Genomic DNA, 20,240 nt, shown 5'->3' with positions numbered 1-20,240 from the left:
TCTGAATAATGATAAATATCTCGTAAAGCAAAGCTAAATATCCTTCTAATAGCGATTTCATTTCCTTATCAGTCGTTCTTACAACAGTATCCTGTCAATCATGCGCTCATCTGCATAGTGGGCTGGTGTTTGCTTTGAGGCCCCTCCCATATACAAGTCTTGATTCCATCCATTCATGTCTATAATTTCTCTGACTCTCTCTTTCTATGTCTCTCTCACACACACACTCTCTCTCCCTTTGCTGCATAGTTCAAGAGTGACCCACACTGGGCACAGTCTTTGAGGAGGATAGGGAACACTATGAGAGTGCGTGTTTGTGTTTATATACTGAATGTGTGTGTATGAATGTATCAGCTTGGAGAGAGCAGGAGCACAGACAAAGTTTGTACACAGACTTTTCAGCACTGAGAATGGATCATAAGACTAAATCACGTAAATGTTCACCCTTGTTGAAAGAGTGTTTGTTTTGTTTGTGCTCATTTTGGGTGATCAATAGGGTGAAAAAATTATGGGGGTGTGCGTGGCTCTCAGAGGTCCGGGCGCTGGCCGAAATAGGGCAGGACCGAGGATTGGTGTCTGAAAAAAAGTAGTGCCTGCTGGGTGACGGAGTGTGAGCGGATTGGCTGTAACAGTGCAGAGGGTGGGTGGAGTCATGGGGGTGTGAAGAAAGCTGGCGGTCAAATTTTTAGTCAGATGCTTCTGTAGAACCAGCTTAGTCTGAGAGAGAGAGAGAGACAAACAGAGAAAATGAATCACAATGCAGAACTACAGATACCGCTAAGCTTTTTTTTTTTTTTTTTTTGAAGTTGAAGCGTGTAATTTCTGTACCCCTAGTGGCACCAAACGGAGTAAATCCTTTATAAAATAGTTGAACTCATGAATCAAACCAATTAGCTCTGAGGTGAATCACAACATTACAAACTTTGATTTGAAGCAAAAAAACTGTCTTTAATGAACTACAATCCCATGAAGCATTGACATAATCGAATTAACGATGGAAAAATATAAAACTATTAATTTAGAGTTGTTGATTATAAATATAAATAATATATTTAAAGTTTATTGCAAAATATTCAGATGTAAGTAATTTGAGTGTGTAGAGAGACCGACTCGATTGCGTTGACATCATGGGAGTGGACAGTCGCTGTTGGGGTATTTTGGTGTGCTTTTTGCACCGCAGTTCTCTAATTGGTGGAACACTTTCCTTCAGAATCATTGGTATTGTAGTTCTTAACCAGAAATTCCACTATTAAACATGATTTTTTTTAAATGAAGATGAAATAACGCAGACGGATGGCTTCAACAGAAGCATATATCATCAATGAACAACCTCGGAGCTCAGGGTAGGACTGTCTTTAATGGTTTATAAGTTAAACAAATCTATCCCCTATGGAGAAAATGAATAGGATTTTTAGTCCTGATCCAGACTGTTGCGCTCTATAGCAAAAACAATGACTGTATTCAAACACTCCCCTCATCTCCCATTGCTCAAAACAGAGAGTCCCGCCCCAAATAGGGCCCTTTTAAATCCATTTTTAAGTTTTTTACAAATTCCGTATAATTTTTTTCCCAAATTCTGTGTTTTCCGTTTTATTTTCTCTGAATTCTGGGTTTTAAAGTTTAATTACATTTTAGCATAAACAAAAACTCTCATCAAATTATTTCATAGAATTTTAATTAAATGAAAACAGAACAATTCATTTTCAACATACCATTGCATTATTTTTGTTTTTTTTATTGTATTATTATTATTACAATTTTGTCAAAATAGTGCTGCACAGTAGAGCATTACAGTATTAATGAAAGCAGTTATGAAACTCTTGCTTGAGATACTGCTTAAATTTAATGTAATTATTATTAATATATTATTATTATCATTATTATTATTATTATTACTACTACATTGAATATTACATTTTACTATACAGAAGTAATATATTTCTGTCGCATGTTGTCAATTTCACGCATCTAGTTAAATGGAGCTTTTTTGGTGGAAAACCGAATGTTTTTGACGGCTTCACATTTCACCTCTGGAAAAGCAGTTCGCTATATGGGCTAATGTGCTTATCCTCCTGAGGCCCAGCAATTAATTTTTGTGTAGGACATTTGTTATTTAAGTTTTCTTAGCCCATACATGTTACAGTGGTAAATCTTGGGATATTATCAGGGGATTCCCTGGGCTTTTCAGAGATACCAAATGTTTGAGAGCTTGGTCATAACAACTTCCTCTCATGGTCTATAAATATGGATTGAAATGTATCACAGTTAAATTTAGCATATCAAATACAATATGAATAAAATATTATTTTTTCAATAAACAATTTTTGCTTATGTATTTTATGCAGCAAACACTATATTGACATTTAAAAAAGGGAAATTATAAATCTTTTTTCGCTGGGTCTCAGGAACTTATGGTAAGATGACATCATAATAGCTTGTAATGTAAAATAATGAGATCTTTATATTAGGTGGCCTTAACTACAATGTACTTAACCATTTGATACAATGTATTTATTATGTACATACATGTTGTTGCATTGTAATTACATTTAAAGTACTTGCATTTAATTACATTTGTAGTTATGTAATAGGAGCCGGCTGGTACGTGATAGCTGTGCAGTGTGTAAACCTCACTCCCCTGGCCTCAAGTGGTGCACTAGCAATTGACACTAGGGGCTGTAGCCTTTAGCCTCCTTGTTAGCGCGCCCGCCTCCCATGCCGCGACGTCGGTTTGAATCCCGTTTGGAGCGGGTCGAGCAGGACTGGTTACAGTTACACTGTTAACTTTACCCCTAACCCTAACCCAACCCTTACCCCAAAACCTAACTCTAACCCATAATCCTAACCCTAACCCTAACCCTACCCTTACTCCTAAACTTACATGTACCTCAACCTCAGTAGCACTAAATATGGTAATTTTGCAGAACAACATGTAGTTACACAGTAAATGCATAGTCTTGTATGTATGTAATGTTAGTAAAAAGTAGTTAAGGCCACTTAATATAAAGTGTGACCAAATAGATCTTATAAAATGTATGTCAGAATTTTCAAAGCCCTGTGAATTCTTTTTTTTTTCTTCTTTTTTTGGTGGGCATGAATGGTATGTAATGTGACTGAGAGATATACTGTTTCTCAAAACCCTGATGTATCATATTTGATACATGGATTTCAAAGTTGGATTTTAGAAAATTTAACCAAGCACAAGTTCAATATCAGTCACAATATAATCATTAGTGTCACTTTTACTTTATTAAAATAAGCTGTCATTTATCCCAACATAAGAGTCAATTTTCATGCAAGTCCACCGCCATTTTAAATAGATTGATATAAACATTGAAACAACTTTTTTTCACAAATAACCATTAGATGGTGCCATTAACATGTGAAACTTACATACCACAGGTTGTTTGGCTCGTCAGCTTGAACAGAGAGTGAAACAGGGCCATCAAAAGTTGTGTATCATATCAAAAGGGTTAAATATTTAAATATATAGTCTGCATGTGCTATGAGCTTCACAGTGAATAAAGTAATCTGCTTTTTGTCATTAAAACACACACAGAGCGCACGTGATGTTAATAATGCAGTTAGTGTATAAGCAGTGGCTTCTCACATTGACTTACTGTTGAAGCATGCACTGTAAATCTCAGCCTTTTGTGGTTTAATCATCACACTAGGAAATATCACGATTTTAATTAAATTAATTGTGATTCAAACATTAATTTCATCCCAAATATGTCAAAGTCTGTGACATTTGCATTTTATATTTAGTTCCGTTTTAATGACTGGATTCCGCGATCCCGTCTGTGTTTTCCACAACGTGGAAATCACAGGGCCAAACCAAATTAATGCCATTGGTTGAGCAAGTCTAGTTATGTCCATTTCAGACCGGCGGCTCAAACAAACAGATTGCAATTAGGTTAGTACCACTAGTGGTGCAGAAATTACACAATACATCTTTAAAAGTGTCTAATCGTGTGCTGCTAATTGGCCACAAATCCTGTCACTTACCTGTGAGGAAAGAGAGGAGAAATTGCATTGGTTGATAACTTTCTTCATTGCAGACACAGCACCACTTGCATAACTGTTCCATCTGATGCCCTGCTGCAAGACACCAGCAAGGTTAAGTTGCTATAACTGAATGTGTGTGTGTTTACATAAGCACTTAGCTTCAGTGTGGGGTCTAATTTGTCCCTGGAAGTGAGCTAAATCTGACAAAACATCCCTTTAGGGACATTTAAGGACGTCATCAAAACGATTAATAAATAAATTTAGGTTTTTTATTTCTAAAAATACAAGGGGTAGGGGTAATCTATAGTATTTATAATTAGCTTTTCATAAAAACAATACAAGTCTAAGGTATGTGCTCATTTACAGTTGTTAGCTAAGTAAATGTGTGTCTGTGTTTTGTGTTTTTTGCTTGTGTCTGCTTACCGATGCTGATGAGGTAGGCTGGCTTTTGGCATGAGGGTTGAATTTGGGCTTGGGGGGCTTTCCAGCCAGTCTATCCTTATGCCGTCGACTGATCATGTGCTAAAGTGAATAAACAAATATAGAAATAATTATGTATTTATAAAGGAGAATTTTTCAAGCCTGAAATAATGACAAGTAGTATCCTTGTACTGAAGATGGGGAGTGTTGACAATTGAGCGAGACATTTCATACTGGTCCAAGACAAAATAACAGCAGCTGTTCCTTAAACTTAAAAGAATATCTCTCTTTTAATATCCTCTCTCTCTCTCTCTCTCTCTCTCTCTGTCTCTCTGTCTCTCTCTCTCTCTCTCTCTCTCTCTCTGTATCTCAAAGGCATCTTCTGTTTACTTTACACTTCAGAGGCGGCTTAAGGGAAGCATGAAATATCATTAAATGTCATGTCCTAAAGGTCTGAGTGGACACCAGACACAAGATTTTCCAAGTAGCTCCAATGTCAATATGAGAAACCTGATGAGTTATATTCACCAGAAAACACAAACTAGGCACTAGAAATCAGGCGTCAACAGTTTAACCCCCAGCACCACACAGACACCCAACGCTGACAGTTGGAGAAACACACATCTGTTACAATGGCTTTGTTTTGCCAGTATATCATGGAAAAGGCTGGGTCTTCCTTCCTGAAAAATACAGCATCTTGTGTTTTGAATGCAGATCCACAACATGGGATACTGGTGTTCCAACAAGGCCTTTATGACTACATTAACCAGTAAGACTTCCTCGGTTAACCACCAATATTCATGGTGTCCCTGGATTGGAACTGCTTATGGTTTGGTTGGTGTTGGATTTTTACTATAGTCTAAAATGGCATATTTGGACTCAAGATGGGTTCTGAGGGTTACTCAATAGACAATAATCTAGCTATTCCTTTATGTTATGTTATTATTACCTGGCTGAGCTGAGTTTCAGAGTTGACATGGATCTCGCAAACTTCACAGTAGAAGCTCTTGCTGGGCACGCCTACACTTCCCTTGTTGGCCAATCGCTTGCTTTTACATGAGGGGCGAGATGACATTGCTTTCCCTCGTCGTCGTGGCAGCACACTCTGTCCCTCCAACATTAGTTTGTGTTTGGTGCCTGCATAGAAAGGTACAGAAAGTCACATGACATAGATAGATTGACATTGATTACTTATCCAATAATCTAAATCTAAATCTAAATGGGCCACAGACTTCTATTGATAGAGTAACCCTACACCTAATATTTTTTTTTTAATCTTAAGAATAGAAAAAAACACATATTTATTTCAGTTACGAATTCTTTGTCCTGATGAAGATGTCCCTGAATATCCACAAAGGGATGTTGTGTCAATATGTACACACTCACTCAAACACAAAGGTACGCACCACTATTGTGAGCCTCCATCTGATTGGTGGAGTTGACGGTAACTTTGCAGATGGGGCAGTGCAGATGTTGCTTGATCTTCTTGGGGTCCTTCTCTACCTGTGTGTCCCCTGTAGGGCTGTCCCGTTGAGCGCCTGTCTCACTGGCATCACCGGTGGGCTCCAGTGCGGTGTCTGGATGCTGGGAGTGAGGGGAGGAGACAGACAGGTCTGCAGATGATACCTCCGATATGGGTGTCAAGACCAACGAACTGGAGTGAGCATCATCCACCCTCATGACAGAGTCTGAGTCACAGACAGCAGCTAAAAAGAGAAGGAGAGTGAGTCAGACTGCTGTTGCCTTTCACATCAATAATACAAAATGCATGAGCAATTTTGATATTTGATGAGTTTTATTCTTTATAGTAGTGCCTGCACAATTATGTCAAAAATATATTTCCCTTGTAATCATGATTATTAAAAGGGTTGGGAACCAAGAACTGGCTCCATAAAAAAAAAAAAAATTCATGACTTCTGATTCTGTTAGTGGTTCTTTTTGCTTTTTTCAGAAAAAACCAATAGACACAACATAACATACAGAATCAGGTATATAAATTAAACCCTTCCCCCTGAACATCCCCCCCTACACCCAACACAAACACGCATTACAGTGGTCTCTTACAATTATAACAAAAAATTTGAAACAAACTAAAAAAAAAATACTTTCAAAAAGCAAGAGTGCACATACACATCAAACTAAAAATTAAAAATCAAAAATCAAAAGTCCCTCTCCACTGCCCCTTCCCCGAGAACCCACCAAAAGATCAAAATATCCACCCCACTTCCTATTAAACAAATCCCACTTTCCTAACCTTCTGAAGATTGCCTGCTCAAATGTCGAAACCTCGCTTACCTCCCTGCACCACTCCTGAAACGAGGGTGCCCCTGCCGTCTTCCACCCCCTGAGTATTATTCGCCTGGCCACCATAACTCCAGCCAGGACCCATCCTCTCAAGTGGCTATCCCCAAAATGTACGACTTCCCCATCACCCAAAATGCAGAGTCTGGGGCAAAATGAAAACCTTGTGTCCAACACATCACACATAAATCCCTGAATCTTTAACCAAAATTCCTGTATTTTAACACATCCCCAAAAAACATGGGTTGTGTCCCCATCTTCTGATTGGCATCGCCAGCAGGTGGGTGTATCTTTAAGACCAAGTCTATACAATCTAGAGGGGGTCCAATATAATCGATTCAAAATCTTAAATTGCATCAGACACACCTTCGAATCTCTAGATGTAGACTTGACATTTTTTAGAATCTTAGCCCACACTCCCTCCTCAAATACCACATTTAAATCTCTCTCCCATAATCTCTTGAGAGAAGTTGAAGCTCCATCCTCCAGACTCTGAATTAACAGGGAGTAATACACTGATGCCTCATGACCTTTTCCAAAAGCAGTAATCACCACTTCTAGAGTATCTGCCCTTTTAGGGGGGTGTATGCTACTCCCAAAAATAGTACAAAGCAGGTGGCACAGCTGTAAGTACCTGAAGAACTGAGATCTAGGAATCCTGAAATGTTAGACCAAATTTTCAAACGATCTCAACCCACCACTCTCATATACTGTAGGTCACTGAGTGTATTAACACCCCTCTCAATCCACTCCAACCAACAGAAAGGGGACTCACCAATACACAACTTTAGGTTTAGCCACATGCTTGAGGCAACATTTAAATAAATGTCTGAATTAAACACTCTGGACACTTTTGTCCATAGCGTGTGCAGATGCAAGATAATGGGGTGCAACTTAACTTCTCCAATTAGTTTAATAGAAAGGCTTTGTAATAGTAAAATAGGGGCAATAACTTTCTGTTCAATTCCAAACCAGGGAGGGGCTCTCTCAGATGGAAGTGACCAATGAGCTAAATGTCTGAGACCGAACGCATAATAATAAAACAAAATCTTGGGTAGGCCTAGCCCACCTTTGTCAATCGGCCTATGTAACTTGTTGCAATATAACCTGGGATGCTTTCCATTCCAAATGAAGGACTTCGCTATACTATCAAATTGCTTAAAATAAAAGAGAGGGACATCTACAGTGAGAGATTGTTGTAGGTAGTTGAATTTTGGAAAACAATTCATTTTAATAACATTAACCTTCCCAATCATCAATAAATGTAATGAAGCCCACCTGTCCACATCATTCGAAAAATGTTTTATTAAGAGGTCAAAATTAACTCTAACTAAATCAGACAAATTTGCTGGGAATAAAATTCCCAAATACTTAATTTGCTGTTTGAGCCACTGGAAGGTGCCCGGCTGAAAAGCCGTTATTGGGCAGTACGCTGTCAAAGCCAAAGCTTCAGATTTAGACCAATTGACTTTGTATCCTGAGAACTTGGAAAAGGAATTAACAATTCTGTGGAGGCAAGGCATAGATCTAGTAGGGTCAGAGACGAATAATAAAATATAATCTGCGTAAAGCAAAAGCTTATGCGCCATACCTCCCGCAATCACCCCTGGAAAATCATCCTCCTTTCTTATCGCGGCTGCTAATGGTTCCAGGGCAAGACAGAACAATAATGGGGAAAGAGGGCAACCCTGCTGGGTGCCCCTATCCAGAGTAAAATAATCTGGAATTAGTCCACTTGTTTGTTCCGCTGCTACAGGGTATCTATAAAGTAGCTTAATCCAACCAATAATAGTACTCCCGAACCCATACATTTCCAAAATCTTAAAAAGATAATCCCATTCTACCATATCAAATGCCTTTTCAGCGTCAAGTGAGATGGCAGCGACCGGAGATTGTTCATTCGCTACTGACCACATGATATTAATGAGATGCCTAATGTTATCAGAAGAGCTATGGCCTCGAATAAACCCCACCTGATCTATATGTATAAGAGATATCATAACTTTACTTAATCGATTAGCCAGAATTTTTGACAAAATTTTTACATCTAACTGGACCAGGGAAATTGGACGGTAACTTTTGCACTTACTTGGATCTTTGTCCTTTTTAAGAATCAGACTGATCTGGGTTTGGTTGGCAGGAGCTTTCCATTCTTTAATGATTCAGTATAAACTTCTAGCAAAAGTGGAGCCAGTTCTGTAGCATAAGATTTGAAAAACTCAGCGGCAAATCCGTCAGGCCATGGAGACTTGCCTGTTGGTAAGGCCTTAATAACCTCGCCAAGCTCCTCCAAGGTTATCGCAGAATCAAGAGAATTTTTTTGCTCAGTCATCAGTTTAGGAATATCTAATGGTTCCACAAAGTTTTTAATATCTTCATCAGTAGATGAAGACGTGGAACGATAGAGATCAGAGAAGAATTCTTTAAAAGCATTATTAATATCAATGGCCGAGGTAAGTATTTCACCACCAGCAGATTTCACTGAGGGAATGGTAGGAAAAGACTCTCTCTGCTTTATATATCTAGCCACAAGTTTTCCTGCTTTGTCCCCCAACTCAAAGTCTTGTCCTGAATAGCCAAAACTCCACTTTCCGTGACAAAATAGTATTATATCTGTATTTCAATCGGGTCAATTCTCTGAGGCCATCAGATGACAAACGGCACTTCAGCTCTGCCTTTGCAGTTTTAATATTTCCTTCCAACTCCACAAGTTCTCGTGCTTTGGATTTTTTTGGTGAATGAGGCATACTGTATGATCCGACCCCTAAGAACCACCTTAAGTGCCTCCCAAGCCACGCCCACAGAGGATACTGAGGACCAGTTGGTCTCCATATAAACATTGATTTCAGTCTTTAACATTTGTTGAAAATCAGGATTTTGCAAAAGGGACACATTAAGGCGCCAACTATATGATTTCTTTTTCTCTATATATGGCAACACCTCTAAACTCACCAGGGCATGATCTGAGACTAAGATATTTCCAATTGAGCAATCAACAACAGATGAAATGAGGGATTTGGATATCAAAAAAAAAAAAAAAAAAAACTATTCTAGAATAAATCTTATGGATTGATGAAAAAAATGTATAGTCCCTACCAAATGGGTTCAAAAGTCTCCAAATATCCATAAGACCAAGATTTTTACACATCCTGTGAAGCGTCAATGTTGCTCTAAGGGGTTTACATACTTTTGCTTCACTGTGATCAAGGACTGAGTCCATCAAAAGATTAAAGTCTGCTCCCAATATTATATCATGAGGGGTGCCAGCAGTTTGCAGCATCCCTTCAAGATCTATAAAAAAGCCCTGATCATCAGTGTTAGTTGCGTAAATATTAGCCAAAATCAACCTTTGCCCTTGAATTTCAGCTAAACAATAATGACTCTCCCTAATTTATCTTTAGTCTGTTTGAGACATTTGAATTGTAGATGTTTATTAATCAATATAATGACTCCCTTGCTCTTACTTGAGCCAGCACTAAAAAAAACATGTCCACCCCATATCTTCCCAAATTTTTCAGCTTCCTGTGGGGAGAGATGTGTTTCTTGAAGAAACACTATATCATATTTCTTACATTTAAGAAAAATAATAACCTTCCTTCTTTTTATGGGGTGCCAACCCATTTACATTCCATGTGGAGAGAGATAGTACACTCATATTAACATTTGACATTTTGATATAGTAGAAAACATAAATTGTGTGTCAAAAACAAAATTATACAGACCACATTCCCCATTAGTGAAACAATCAAACCCCCGAACAAAACAAACAGAAAAAGAAAAACGTGCGCATTAACCCCGCGCACGAAAGCGCCAACTGGCGACAATCCCTCTGAACTCAAAAGGTCCATGAACGCCCACGAGCCCCCATGACAACTTTGCCATCGGATTGCTCAATTTTGCCTCACAAATTTGTGAAGCAAAATTACATAACAGAAAATACTTTGTAAAATAAACCCCAGCCAATAGGAAGAATGAACACAAAGAACATGTAGATTCATTCACAGAACTGTCTCAAAGGTGTGATCTTCCACAAAACAAATTCCAGCTGATATAAAACCATTCAGATTCCTCGGACAGACAAACGAATGTTCAGTGAAACCAAAATGACGACCAGCTTCCTCAAAAGCCAGAGTAAGTACAGCGAGTCGACCCACTCACATGAGAAACACCCAAAGGTTTACTCACCCATTGATTCAATAAAAGACATTGCCTATTTGGAACATGTAAATACTTTGCGACCATCCTTCGTTTCTATTCTCAATTTGGCCGGAAACATCAGAGCAAAAGTGATCTTTCACTGATGTAAGAGTTTCTTACATTCCTTGAACCGATCGCGTTTCTCTCTTGTCGAACTCTCAAAGTCCGGGAAAAAGAAAATATTATGGTTCTTCCAAGAAAGCTTCCCTTTGCTCCTCGCCTGGCGCAACACAAGATCTTTATCGGACGATCTCAGAAATCTGGCCAGAATCGATCGGGGCCTATCTCCCTCAACAAATCTGTGAGCTGGGACTCTGTGATTTCCAGCTTGTGGCCTGTTATGTTGAGCAGACTCTGGAAAAGCTCATCTAGGAATTTCACCATATGTCTGCCCTCCTCATGCTCAGGAATTCCAACAATTTGAACGTTATTCCTGCGGCTTCTATTCTCAAGATCTTCAAGCTTTTCAAGGAGATGTTCCAAATCAACTTCGTCGTGGACGGATTAATGGTTAATTCCCTCTTCGAAGATTCCAGACAATCGATTCGTCTCTCAACATCAGTCACTCTTGTAACTAACTCAGAGAATTTTATTTCCATTGCCGTAATCGATCAACGTATTACAGCGAGATCCTCCAAGTCAGCAAGAACCTTCGTCAACATCACCGACATGTTGGACAACTGACGCCGGATCACCTCTCCTGCCGCGCCATCCAAATCGAGTCCCCGGTCTGTAGGCCTGTCGGGGTTTTCATCCTGAACACGTAAGTGCCATGTTTTGCCTCAAAGAGCAAATATGTGACTTGGTGTATCAAATTTCACCAGATTATAACATGAAAATAATAAAAAAATTTAGCAAAGTGCGCAGAGCTTGTCGCTCACACGTCTGCTTCTTGCATGGCGTCACGTGACCTCTTCCTGTTAATGGTTCTTGAATGTTCATTTTCCACCAATGTGGACAGAGCACTGTAGTAAAATACTCTGCCAATGTTCTACTCAGTGGCAGCGCTGCCCTGTACTGAACGTATAGCGCAAAACACACAGCACCACCAGTTTATTCTGTTCTCTAATGAATTACTCTTATGAGCTGGTTAGTTTAAATCTATTGTGCAAAACACAAAGCGTGACCAGTGTAATGTTGTTCCTGAACAAATTACTCTGTTGAGCTGGTTATTCTCAGTGCATCTCACTGACCTGGAAGTTATAACTTCTGTCTTGGTCAGCTCGAAATGAACCAAGAACTGTTACCGTGTTATGTAATGTTGAACTTAAATCAGGCACTGCAGTTACTGACTAGTTGTTCATATGACAACGTGAATTAAAGATGAATTATTTTGATTGATTTTGATTTAATTGATTATTAATTAAATATTAATTAATTTAAGATAGGCCTACACATGACAAGTTTTGTTGTAATCAGTGGATTGTTTTTTTTTTCACATTTTTTTTTTTTTTTTGGTTGTTTAGAATTTGTATTCAAAACAATTTGTAAAAAAAAAAAAAAAGTTCCAGTACCAATAATTGGATTGCAAATGTGCCTCTAAAAAGTCTTTAAAAAGCCAGCAAAAAGTCTGCATAAACAGGCCTTTTGCAAGAGTTGTATTAAATTCTCTGCAACAGACTGCTTGGGGCAGTAAATGCAATATAAATCACAATGCAATACAAATATTTCTTTCTCAAGAATCATTAATGGAACATTAGGAGGAATCAGAATTGATAAATTACGTACAATTCCCATGCCTAATTATTAAATTCCAGTAATAGAATTTACATTAAAATACTTATTTTGTGTAGGGAAAATACCATATTTTTTATGTAGGCGACACATCCGAAACAAGCTGAGAAATGAATTCCTGAATTAGTCCTGGTTCCTGAAGATTTGTTGTTTTATACATGCATTAATTTAAATGCCTCTGATTCGCATCTGCATTCATGTGCACAATGGACAGGCCTATGATTTGTTACAGTGTTCAACCACTGCAAAAAAATAAATAAATAAATAAAATAAAAAATAAATAAATAGAAAATTTTGATAAAATGGAAGTAGATTTAACTAGCTTAACCAGCTTTACAAAGGAGTGAGACTATTTTATAATCCACTTTTAGCTGGATAATCAAAAAACTTTTAAACCATTTTTCCCATTTTCATTGTTAGCGTAGTTACTGCATTACAACAGATTCTCCACACACTCTAAACTGTTTCACTTGTTTAAATCCTGTGTTGAATTACTCAGTCAATTTATGGCAATAGAACTGCTACATTGATTGTAAAGGTCAGTTCAGTGCTCTCTGGCGACTCATAAATTCACAAGCACCCATTAGAGGTGATGTAGTAAAGTCATGCTTGGGAAGCTGTTAGGCTTTTATGACGTGCTTTTAGCACAGTCTGATCAACATCTGGAATGACTACTGTGCATAGGAAAATTTTACTACAGAATGCCATCACCGTTGGTCCACAGGCTAATTTGCTACTAATTTGTAATTTAGCTAACACTTTTATACAAAGGAACCTAAATTACAGTTATCACAAGGATAACCTGGGATTACGTGCCTTGCTTGAGGGTATAACTGTGACCACTAAGCTCAACCATTAACTGCATAGGCTACAATACTGCAGTACTGATATCTTGCTTTAATGTTGCCATTGACACTTTTTTAATAGAAGCCAAATAGACTTTTACTAAACTTTTTTGAGTTACTTTTGCAGGGCTGACTGCTCTTCCTTATACAGAACATTGCCAGAGTACATGTTTCAGAAAGCCTAAAGTTAGCTACTGTACTTAGAACAGGAATTTTGTGCTTAGGTATAAGAGTCAAAGGATTCTTTGTGCACACATTAGAGCAAGCAACCTACCTGTGGAATTAAAAACAGGGTGTTACTATGTGGAAAGAGAACAGGATTGGTTGGTTCCAAGTGCTCAGAAAAACTGAGAGCACCTCATATTGTTTCTTACTGTCCAGGCTTTTGTGGCCCTTATTTTCTTGATCAACAGAATATATCAAATAGAAGGACACAGCACTTGAGTTTCAAAGGCAGGCTTAAATAATTGGTCAGGCTTAAAAGTTCATCACATGAACAGCAGTCTGTAAAATCTCAGCCTCAGTGTTGCATGGACATCAACAGTCAGTCTGAATGTGTATGTATTTGCATTTGTATTCCTGTGCGCTGCACATTTCTGCCAATTTGGATACAAGCCTGCAGCTAAATTATAGCTAGCCAGACATTCAGAAGCTTGGGCAAAAAAAATAAAAAAAAAATAAATACAAAACAAAATAATAGTAATTATGCTGAATAGTGGTGCTTTTATCAGGTCTCCTGCAATGAGCCTCTACCGCTGGCTAACTGCCTGTGCTTATGGATTGTTAGACTGATTTTCAGCTAATAAGTAAGATAACGCGTATACACAATGCATTTAGTTTACAACTGTCTACCAGATGGTCTATTGTAAGCTTTTTTGTAAGTGTGCCTGTTTGTGTTAGCGTTTTTGTTACCTTTTTCAAATTCAAAAGGAAAAAATCTATAAAATAAAATACCTATAAAGTAGGGCTGCAAAATTAATTGAAAAAATAATCAAGATTGCATTTAAATCTGCTGCAACAAATCGTGAAGTGTCAATTACAGCAATGCATTTAAACAAATAGTTCACCTAAAAATTAAAATTCTCTCATCATTTAGTCATCCTCATGCCATCCCAGATGTGTATGACTTTCTTTTTTTTGCAGAACACAAACACATTTTTTTTAGAAGAATATCTCAGCTCTGTGGGGTGTAATGCAAGTGAATGGTGATCAGGCCTTTGAAGCTCTAAACAGTCAGCATTAACATAATTCGTAAGACTCCAGTGGTTTAATCAATGTCTTCTAAAGCGATCCAGTTGGTTTTGGGTGAGAACAGATCAAAATGTAACTCCTTTTTCACTGTACATCTTGACAGCTGTCTCCTTGGCAATCATGATTTCAAGCTCTATTATACTTCCTAGTGCCATCTAGTGCTCTGTGCATGTGTCAAGCACTAGGAAGTGTAATTAGCTTGAAATCATGATCATGCTTAGAGACTGCAATGACAAGATGTAAGGTAAAAAATGAGTTACATTTTGATCTGTTCTCACCCAAAACCAACTAGATCGCTTCAGAAGACATTGATTAAACCACTTATCTTAAAAGTAATCTTATGGATTTCTTTTATGCTGACTTTATCTCCTTTTTGGAGCTTGAAAGTTCTGGTCACCATTCACTTGCATTGTACCACTGGACCTACAGAGCTGAGATGTTCTTCTAAAAATCATAATTTGTGTTCAGCAGAAGAAAGTCATACGCATCTGGGATGGCATGAGGGTGAGTAAATGATGAGAGAATTTTCATTTTTTGGTGAAGTGTCCCTTTAAGAAGGACACCAGCATTCAAAAACACAACAAATTCTGATGACCACCAATGCTGCTCCTTTCAACAGGGCAGACTGGAACATTATGTGTAGAGAGTGTGTGGGAGTATGTGTGTGTACGCATGTGTAGGTTTTCTTTCACACTTGAAAATTGTGTGAAAATTAATGAAATGGAGAGAATTGCCTTGGGCAACACTCTGTACCCATCACCCTATGGTGTGTGTGTGCATCTGTCTCACAGTGATCTGAGACACACTTTCTAAATCTTTCCATTTTGAATAGCTTATTCTCAGCCTGAGGATGTGAGACGTGAAACATACACACATGTAAAAGAATGGAATGATGGATACCAAAGAGAACAAAATTGAACATTATGACAATATTCAACTTTCTTTATCAGTTACATAATCCTGATTCAGTCATAATATCATTAAAGGTGCACTCAGCCATTTTTTCCTCATTTAAAAAGTTTTATTTCTAAAGAAATTAATTGTAATTTTGACACATATGTATAAAATCATGAGCACTCACATGAGATGAAGACTCCAGTCATATCAGTAACTTTATAAAAGCTGTTTTATTCTACATGGAGAGGGTCTCCTCACAGGAGCTGTCATTTTATAATCACATGACCAGTTAAACACTACTCTCTTAATCTCAGTGACTGCACTGTTATTAGAGACTTTCACTCTGGAATTAAATCAATCTTGCCTGACTGTGAATTGCGAATTTCTACAATGCATCAACAACTGAAAACTATTGCGTTTGAATAATGCTGTATCTAGGTATCAGTGTAAGTCCAAGATTATATATTAAAAAAATACTGAGTGCACCTTTAAAATTAAGAAGTTTAAATAATGTTCATATTTTATCTGCGAGTTCACAAGCATTTGTAAAATTAACTTAATAAATATCGTACTCAGAAATAACACTTTCTAGCTTACAAAATATTTTAAAGCTAAGCATAACTAGAATAATGTAATGGTATCTATAGTATCTACTTTAATTTTTTTTATTTTTTATTTTTTATTTTTTTTTTATTATTACACAAAATAGCACCAGTAACAAAAAAAAAACAACAAAAAAAATTGCCATATGCCTCTTTACCACAATGGAAAATGGTAAAAAAAAAAAAAAAACATTTACAAGGGGGGCCTGGGTAGCTCAGTGAGTATTGACGCTGACTACCACCCCTGGAGCTGCGAGTTCGAATCCAGGGTGTGCTGAGTGACTCCAGCCAGGTCTCCTAAGCAACCAAATTGGCCCGGTTGCTAGGGAGGGTAGAGTCATATGGGGTAACCTCCTCATGGTCACGATTAAGTGGTTCTCGATCTCAATGGGGAACGTGGTAAGTTGTGCGTGGATCGCGGTGAGTAGCATAAGCATCCACATGTTGTGAGTCTCCGCGGTGTCATGCACATCATACCACGTGATAAGATGTGCGGAGAAGCAGAGGCAACTGAGACTTGTCCTCTGCCACCCGGATTGAGGTGAGTAACCACGCCACCATGAGGACCTAGTAAGTAGTGGGAATTGGGCATTCCAAAAATTGGGGAGAAAAGGGGATTAAAAATTTTTTTTTACAAAATTATTCAAATTGAGTTAATCATTAGGATTTATCTTTTAATATTGCTTACATAATATTATATTAGTCTTGGTTTTTCTGTGGAAAATAACTTAATTTTCCTGAACACATGAAACAAACCATAATTGTGTTATTTATGCTTGCATACAAATATATTACTATAAACACTTGCTAATAACTAAGTAAATAACTGCAGTAGTATAATAGATGCCACAATCAATAAACATTCCCAACGAGGAAATGAGCAGTTCCATTCTGGTACAGACTTGCTATATGCCAACATTAATATTTTCTCAATTTACTTTAAACTATCTAAGATACGGTTGATCTGTGAAAAAACAACGACATCTTTTTAACTTATCAAAGGTGCAGCAAATGTGTTTAATAGTGTAAATGTGTTCAAATTGAGGAGCATGTGTCTCCACTGAAAGGAACTTAGAGAGAAAATCAAATGTGGCTGTCATGTGGCTTAAAACAGCATATAATTGGTTTCTTTGAAGATGTCCTTTGAATTCTAACAATGCAATTGTTTTTTTCTGTATAGTGAGAAAGGAAAAAGACATGTTGCCTTATGGCAATATTGTACCATAGAGGGTTCAAGAAAATCAGAACATTTAACTGCATTTGTTCCTACTATGTCTGGGAGCTTGATGAATATGATTTATGACATCTGACAGTGAGAGCATTCAAAGTATGTTTCAATGGCAGTTACAAAATGGACCCCTTCCTCTAAATTTCCCAAACCCCCTCCTCTTCCATTTTCTGTGTCTCATGGTGGTTAATAACAGCTGACATGCTTGTAGAGTTGTGATTGGTCCCTGCAGCTGTGAGCTTAATGACAAAACAGTGCTAATTTCATCAGGCAATCAGCTCAGTCTGTGTGTGTGTGTGTGTGTGTGTGTGTGTGTGTGTGTGTGTGGTTTAGCACGACAGCATTTCAAAAGTAATTCAGTGATTAGCTCCAACTCTCATGTGTGTGAATGTGTGTGAGATCAGAGTGTGTTATCTTTTAAATGAGAGCATTAACCCATCAGTGAGGAAAATCCTACATTGTAACTGACGATTCCAAAACCTAAAATGCCTACACAGGCAGCTGCCTTCTAAGTCAGTATCTTAACAGAGATTGAACCTCATAAATGAATGATTTGGAATGCTCTGCATTAATTAGCTACTCTGCGCATCACACAAATGGTGCTCTGGATGGGAGTACTGGGTTAGCATGTTGCTAAGCTGATCATCAGCCTATCAGGCACAAAGCAGGGCACCTTTCTGGAACTGACACCCTAAAAATCATAAAAATGCATAGCACACAAACGTATTGGGTAAAATAGTCCATTTTTAACTGACTGTTTTGTATTGATAGTTTTTTAGTACTGAATGCATTATCCCCTAACATTCCTTTTGTGTTCCACAGAAGAAAGAAAGTCATATGGGTTGAAATGACATGAGGGTGAGTAAATGACAACAGAATATTTTTTTTTGGCCAAACTAACCCTATAAATTAGGTCAAAAGTGTGCATTTGATGCCTTAAAAGTGTGCTTTCATAGGCAGCTCACTAGGTTTTGGAAAAGAGCTACTGAATGCACGTATGAGAAGTGTGTTGGCATGTGTGCATGAGCACTAATCCAAACACAAAGGCTTTGAGCCAAAATTGCAGTGGCTAATCTTCTCACTCTTCATCTCTAGCTCTTTTAAACTCTCTCTCTCTCTCTCTCTCTCTCTCACTTTTTCTATTCTTCTCTTATCTAATCTCTCCTTTTCTTCCTCTTTGATTCCACGCTCCCTCTCACAGTTGTGTCGCCATGATTGGGGCTGAATATGAATATGCGATTTGATGAGCTCGCTGTTCTCTCTTTCTATCTTTTTGCCCTCTCCATTCACTTTCATTTGTTCTTTCTCTCTCCTGCGCATGCTTTTTCACACTCAAGGCCTCGTTCTGTAAGGCTTTCTCTCTCACTCTTGATTTTTGTTTTTTTATCATATCCTTTGGGCCCATATTCAGTTTGCCTTTCAAATCATATTCTATAGAGTTTGGGCAGAGGAGAAGAAAGCAAGAGTTTAAAAGGGATGAAACGTAAGCGATTATTGGAGAGGAATGGCTCAAAGCTTGCAGTTGGCTTGTTGTTCTGTTCGCTGTGACTCTCATCACAGCACTTTCCCGTGACAAGAGGAAAGTGAAGTCCTTTATTCAGGACTGAAATTCCCTCAATCCACTGGATAAATCATGAAGAACTGAGCTGGGGGGATATTCAGAGGAGGCAGGCAAAGTAAAAGCATGATTCTTCTAAAACACATAATAAACAACAAAGATATAAATATAATTGATTATGACAGTCTCAGAAAGGTAGTTCCACCTCAAACAGGATGCTCCATCAAACAGAGCGATGTTTTGGTAGTGGCAAACAGCCACAATGTTAACACTTTGGGGGAAATCAAACTCTGAATGTCTACTTATCTCTGCATATTAGGCTTGATGAAAAAGTATTTTAACACTGACAAAATGACACACTTCACCCTATAAACTGTTGTCTTATTGTGCCCAATTCATCAGTGCACATTACTTTAAAGAAAATCTTTCATTAACATCTAATTATTTTCTCCATCTCTGAAACAACTTTTTTTTGCAGGTGTCACCAAGGCCATGTGGGTGGGGAAATAACCAGTTCTAATAACCAGTAATATCATAGCCCACGTTTCACAATCTAATCAAATCCCGATGGATAAAATGAGAGATGCACCAGTGTATTGACCAAACATCATTACTGGCCAATAGAAGAAATTATCTGCACAAATGGACATAAACCGATGGTTTAAAAACAGCCGATAACAAGGGCTGATAATTTCCAGTCAAACAATTAACCTAAAACATTTTGTGTGAAGAAACAAAACAAAACAAATCTTTAGTTGAATTATATTGAATTGGGTATGACAGCAGAAATGCAATTTGTAAGCTTTGCACTGCTAGAATTTCACAAGGTGGAACTACCGTAAAAACTAGTAACAACTAATCTGATTACTCACCTTAAAGGGATAGTTCACCCAAAAATGAAAATGATCTCATCATTTACTCACCCTCATGCCATCCCAGATGTGTATGACTTTCTTTCTTCTGCTGAACACAAATAATTTTTAGAAGAATATCTCAGTGCTGTGGTCCATACAATACAAGTGAATGGTGATCAGACATTTGAGGCTACAAAAAAATCACATAAAGGCAGCATAAAAGTAATTCATAAGACTCCAGTGGTTTAATTAATGTCTTTTGAAGCAATATGAAAGGTGTGTGTGAGAAACAGATCAATATTTTAGTCCTTTTTAACCATAAATCTCCATTTTCACTTTCAAAAT

The 20,240-nt window shown here is 37.8% G+C and overlaps 1 protein-coding gene across 1 annotated transcript in view; it reads right to left on the bottom strand.

The window, feature by feature from the left end:
- Positions 1–489: 489 nt before the first annotated feature.
- znf385c (zinc finger protein 385C) overlaps positions 490–20,240 on the bottom strand; it is a 117,347-nt gene continuing 97,596 nt past the window's right edge. The window contains exons 6-10 of the mRNA XM_051716263.1: positions 5,835–6,134; positions 5,378–5,565; positions 4,432–4,530; positions 4,009–4,098; positions 490–717 (exon numbers count right to left, since the gene is read on the bottom strand). Coding sequence (XP_051572223.1) covers positions 490–717; positions 4,009–4,098; positions 4,432–4,530; positions 5,378–5,565; positions 5,835–6,134 — 905 coding nt within the window. The remainder of the gene's footprint in view (positions 718–4,008; positions 4,099–4,431; positions 4,531–5,377; positions 5,566–5,834; positions 6,135–20,240) is intronic.

The sequence above is a fragment of the Myxocyprinus asiaticus genome, chromosome 14 (genome assembly GCF_019703515.2).
Source record: "Myxocyprinus asiaticus isolate MX2 ecotype Aquarium Trade chromosome 14, UBuf_Myxa_2, whole genome shotgun sequence".
NCBI lineage: Eukaryota > Metazoa > Chordata > Actinopteri > Cypriniformes > Catostomidae > Myxocyprinus > Myxocyprinus asiaticus.
This window is presented reverse-complemented; position numbering and strand designations above follow the sequence as displayed.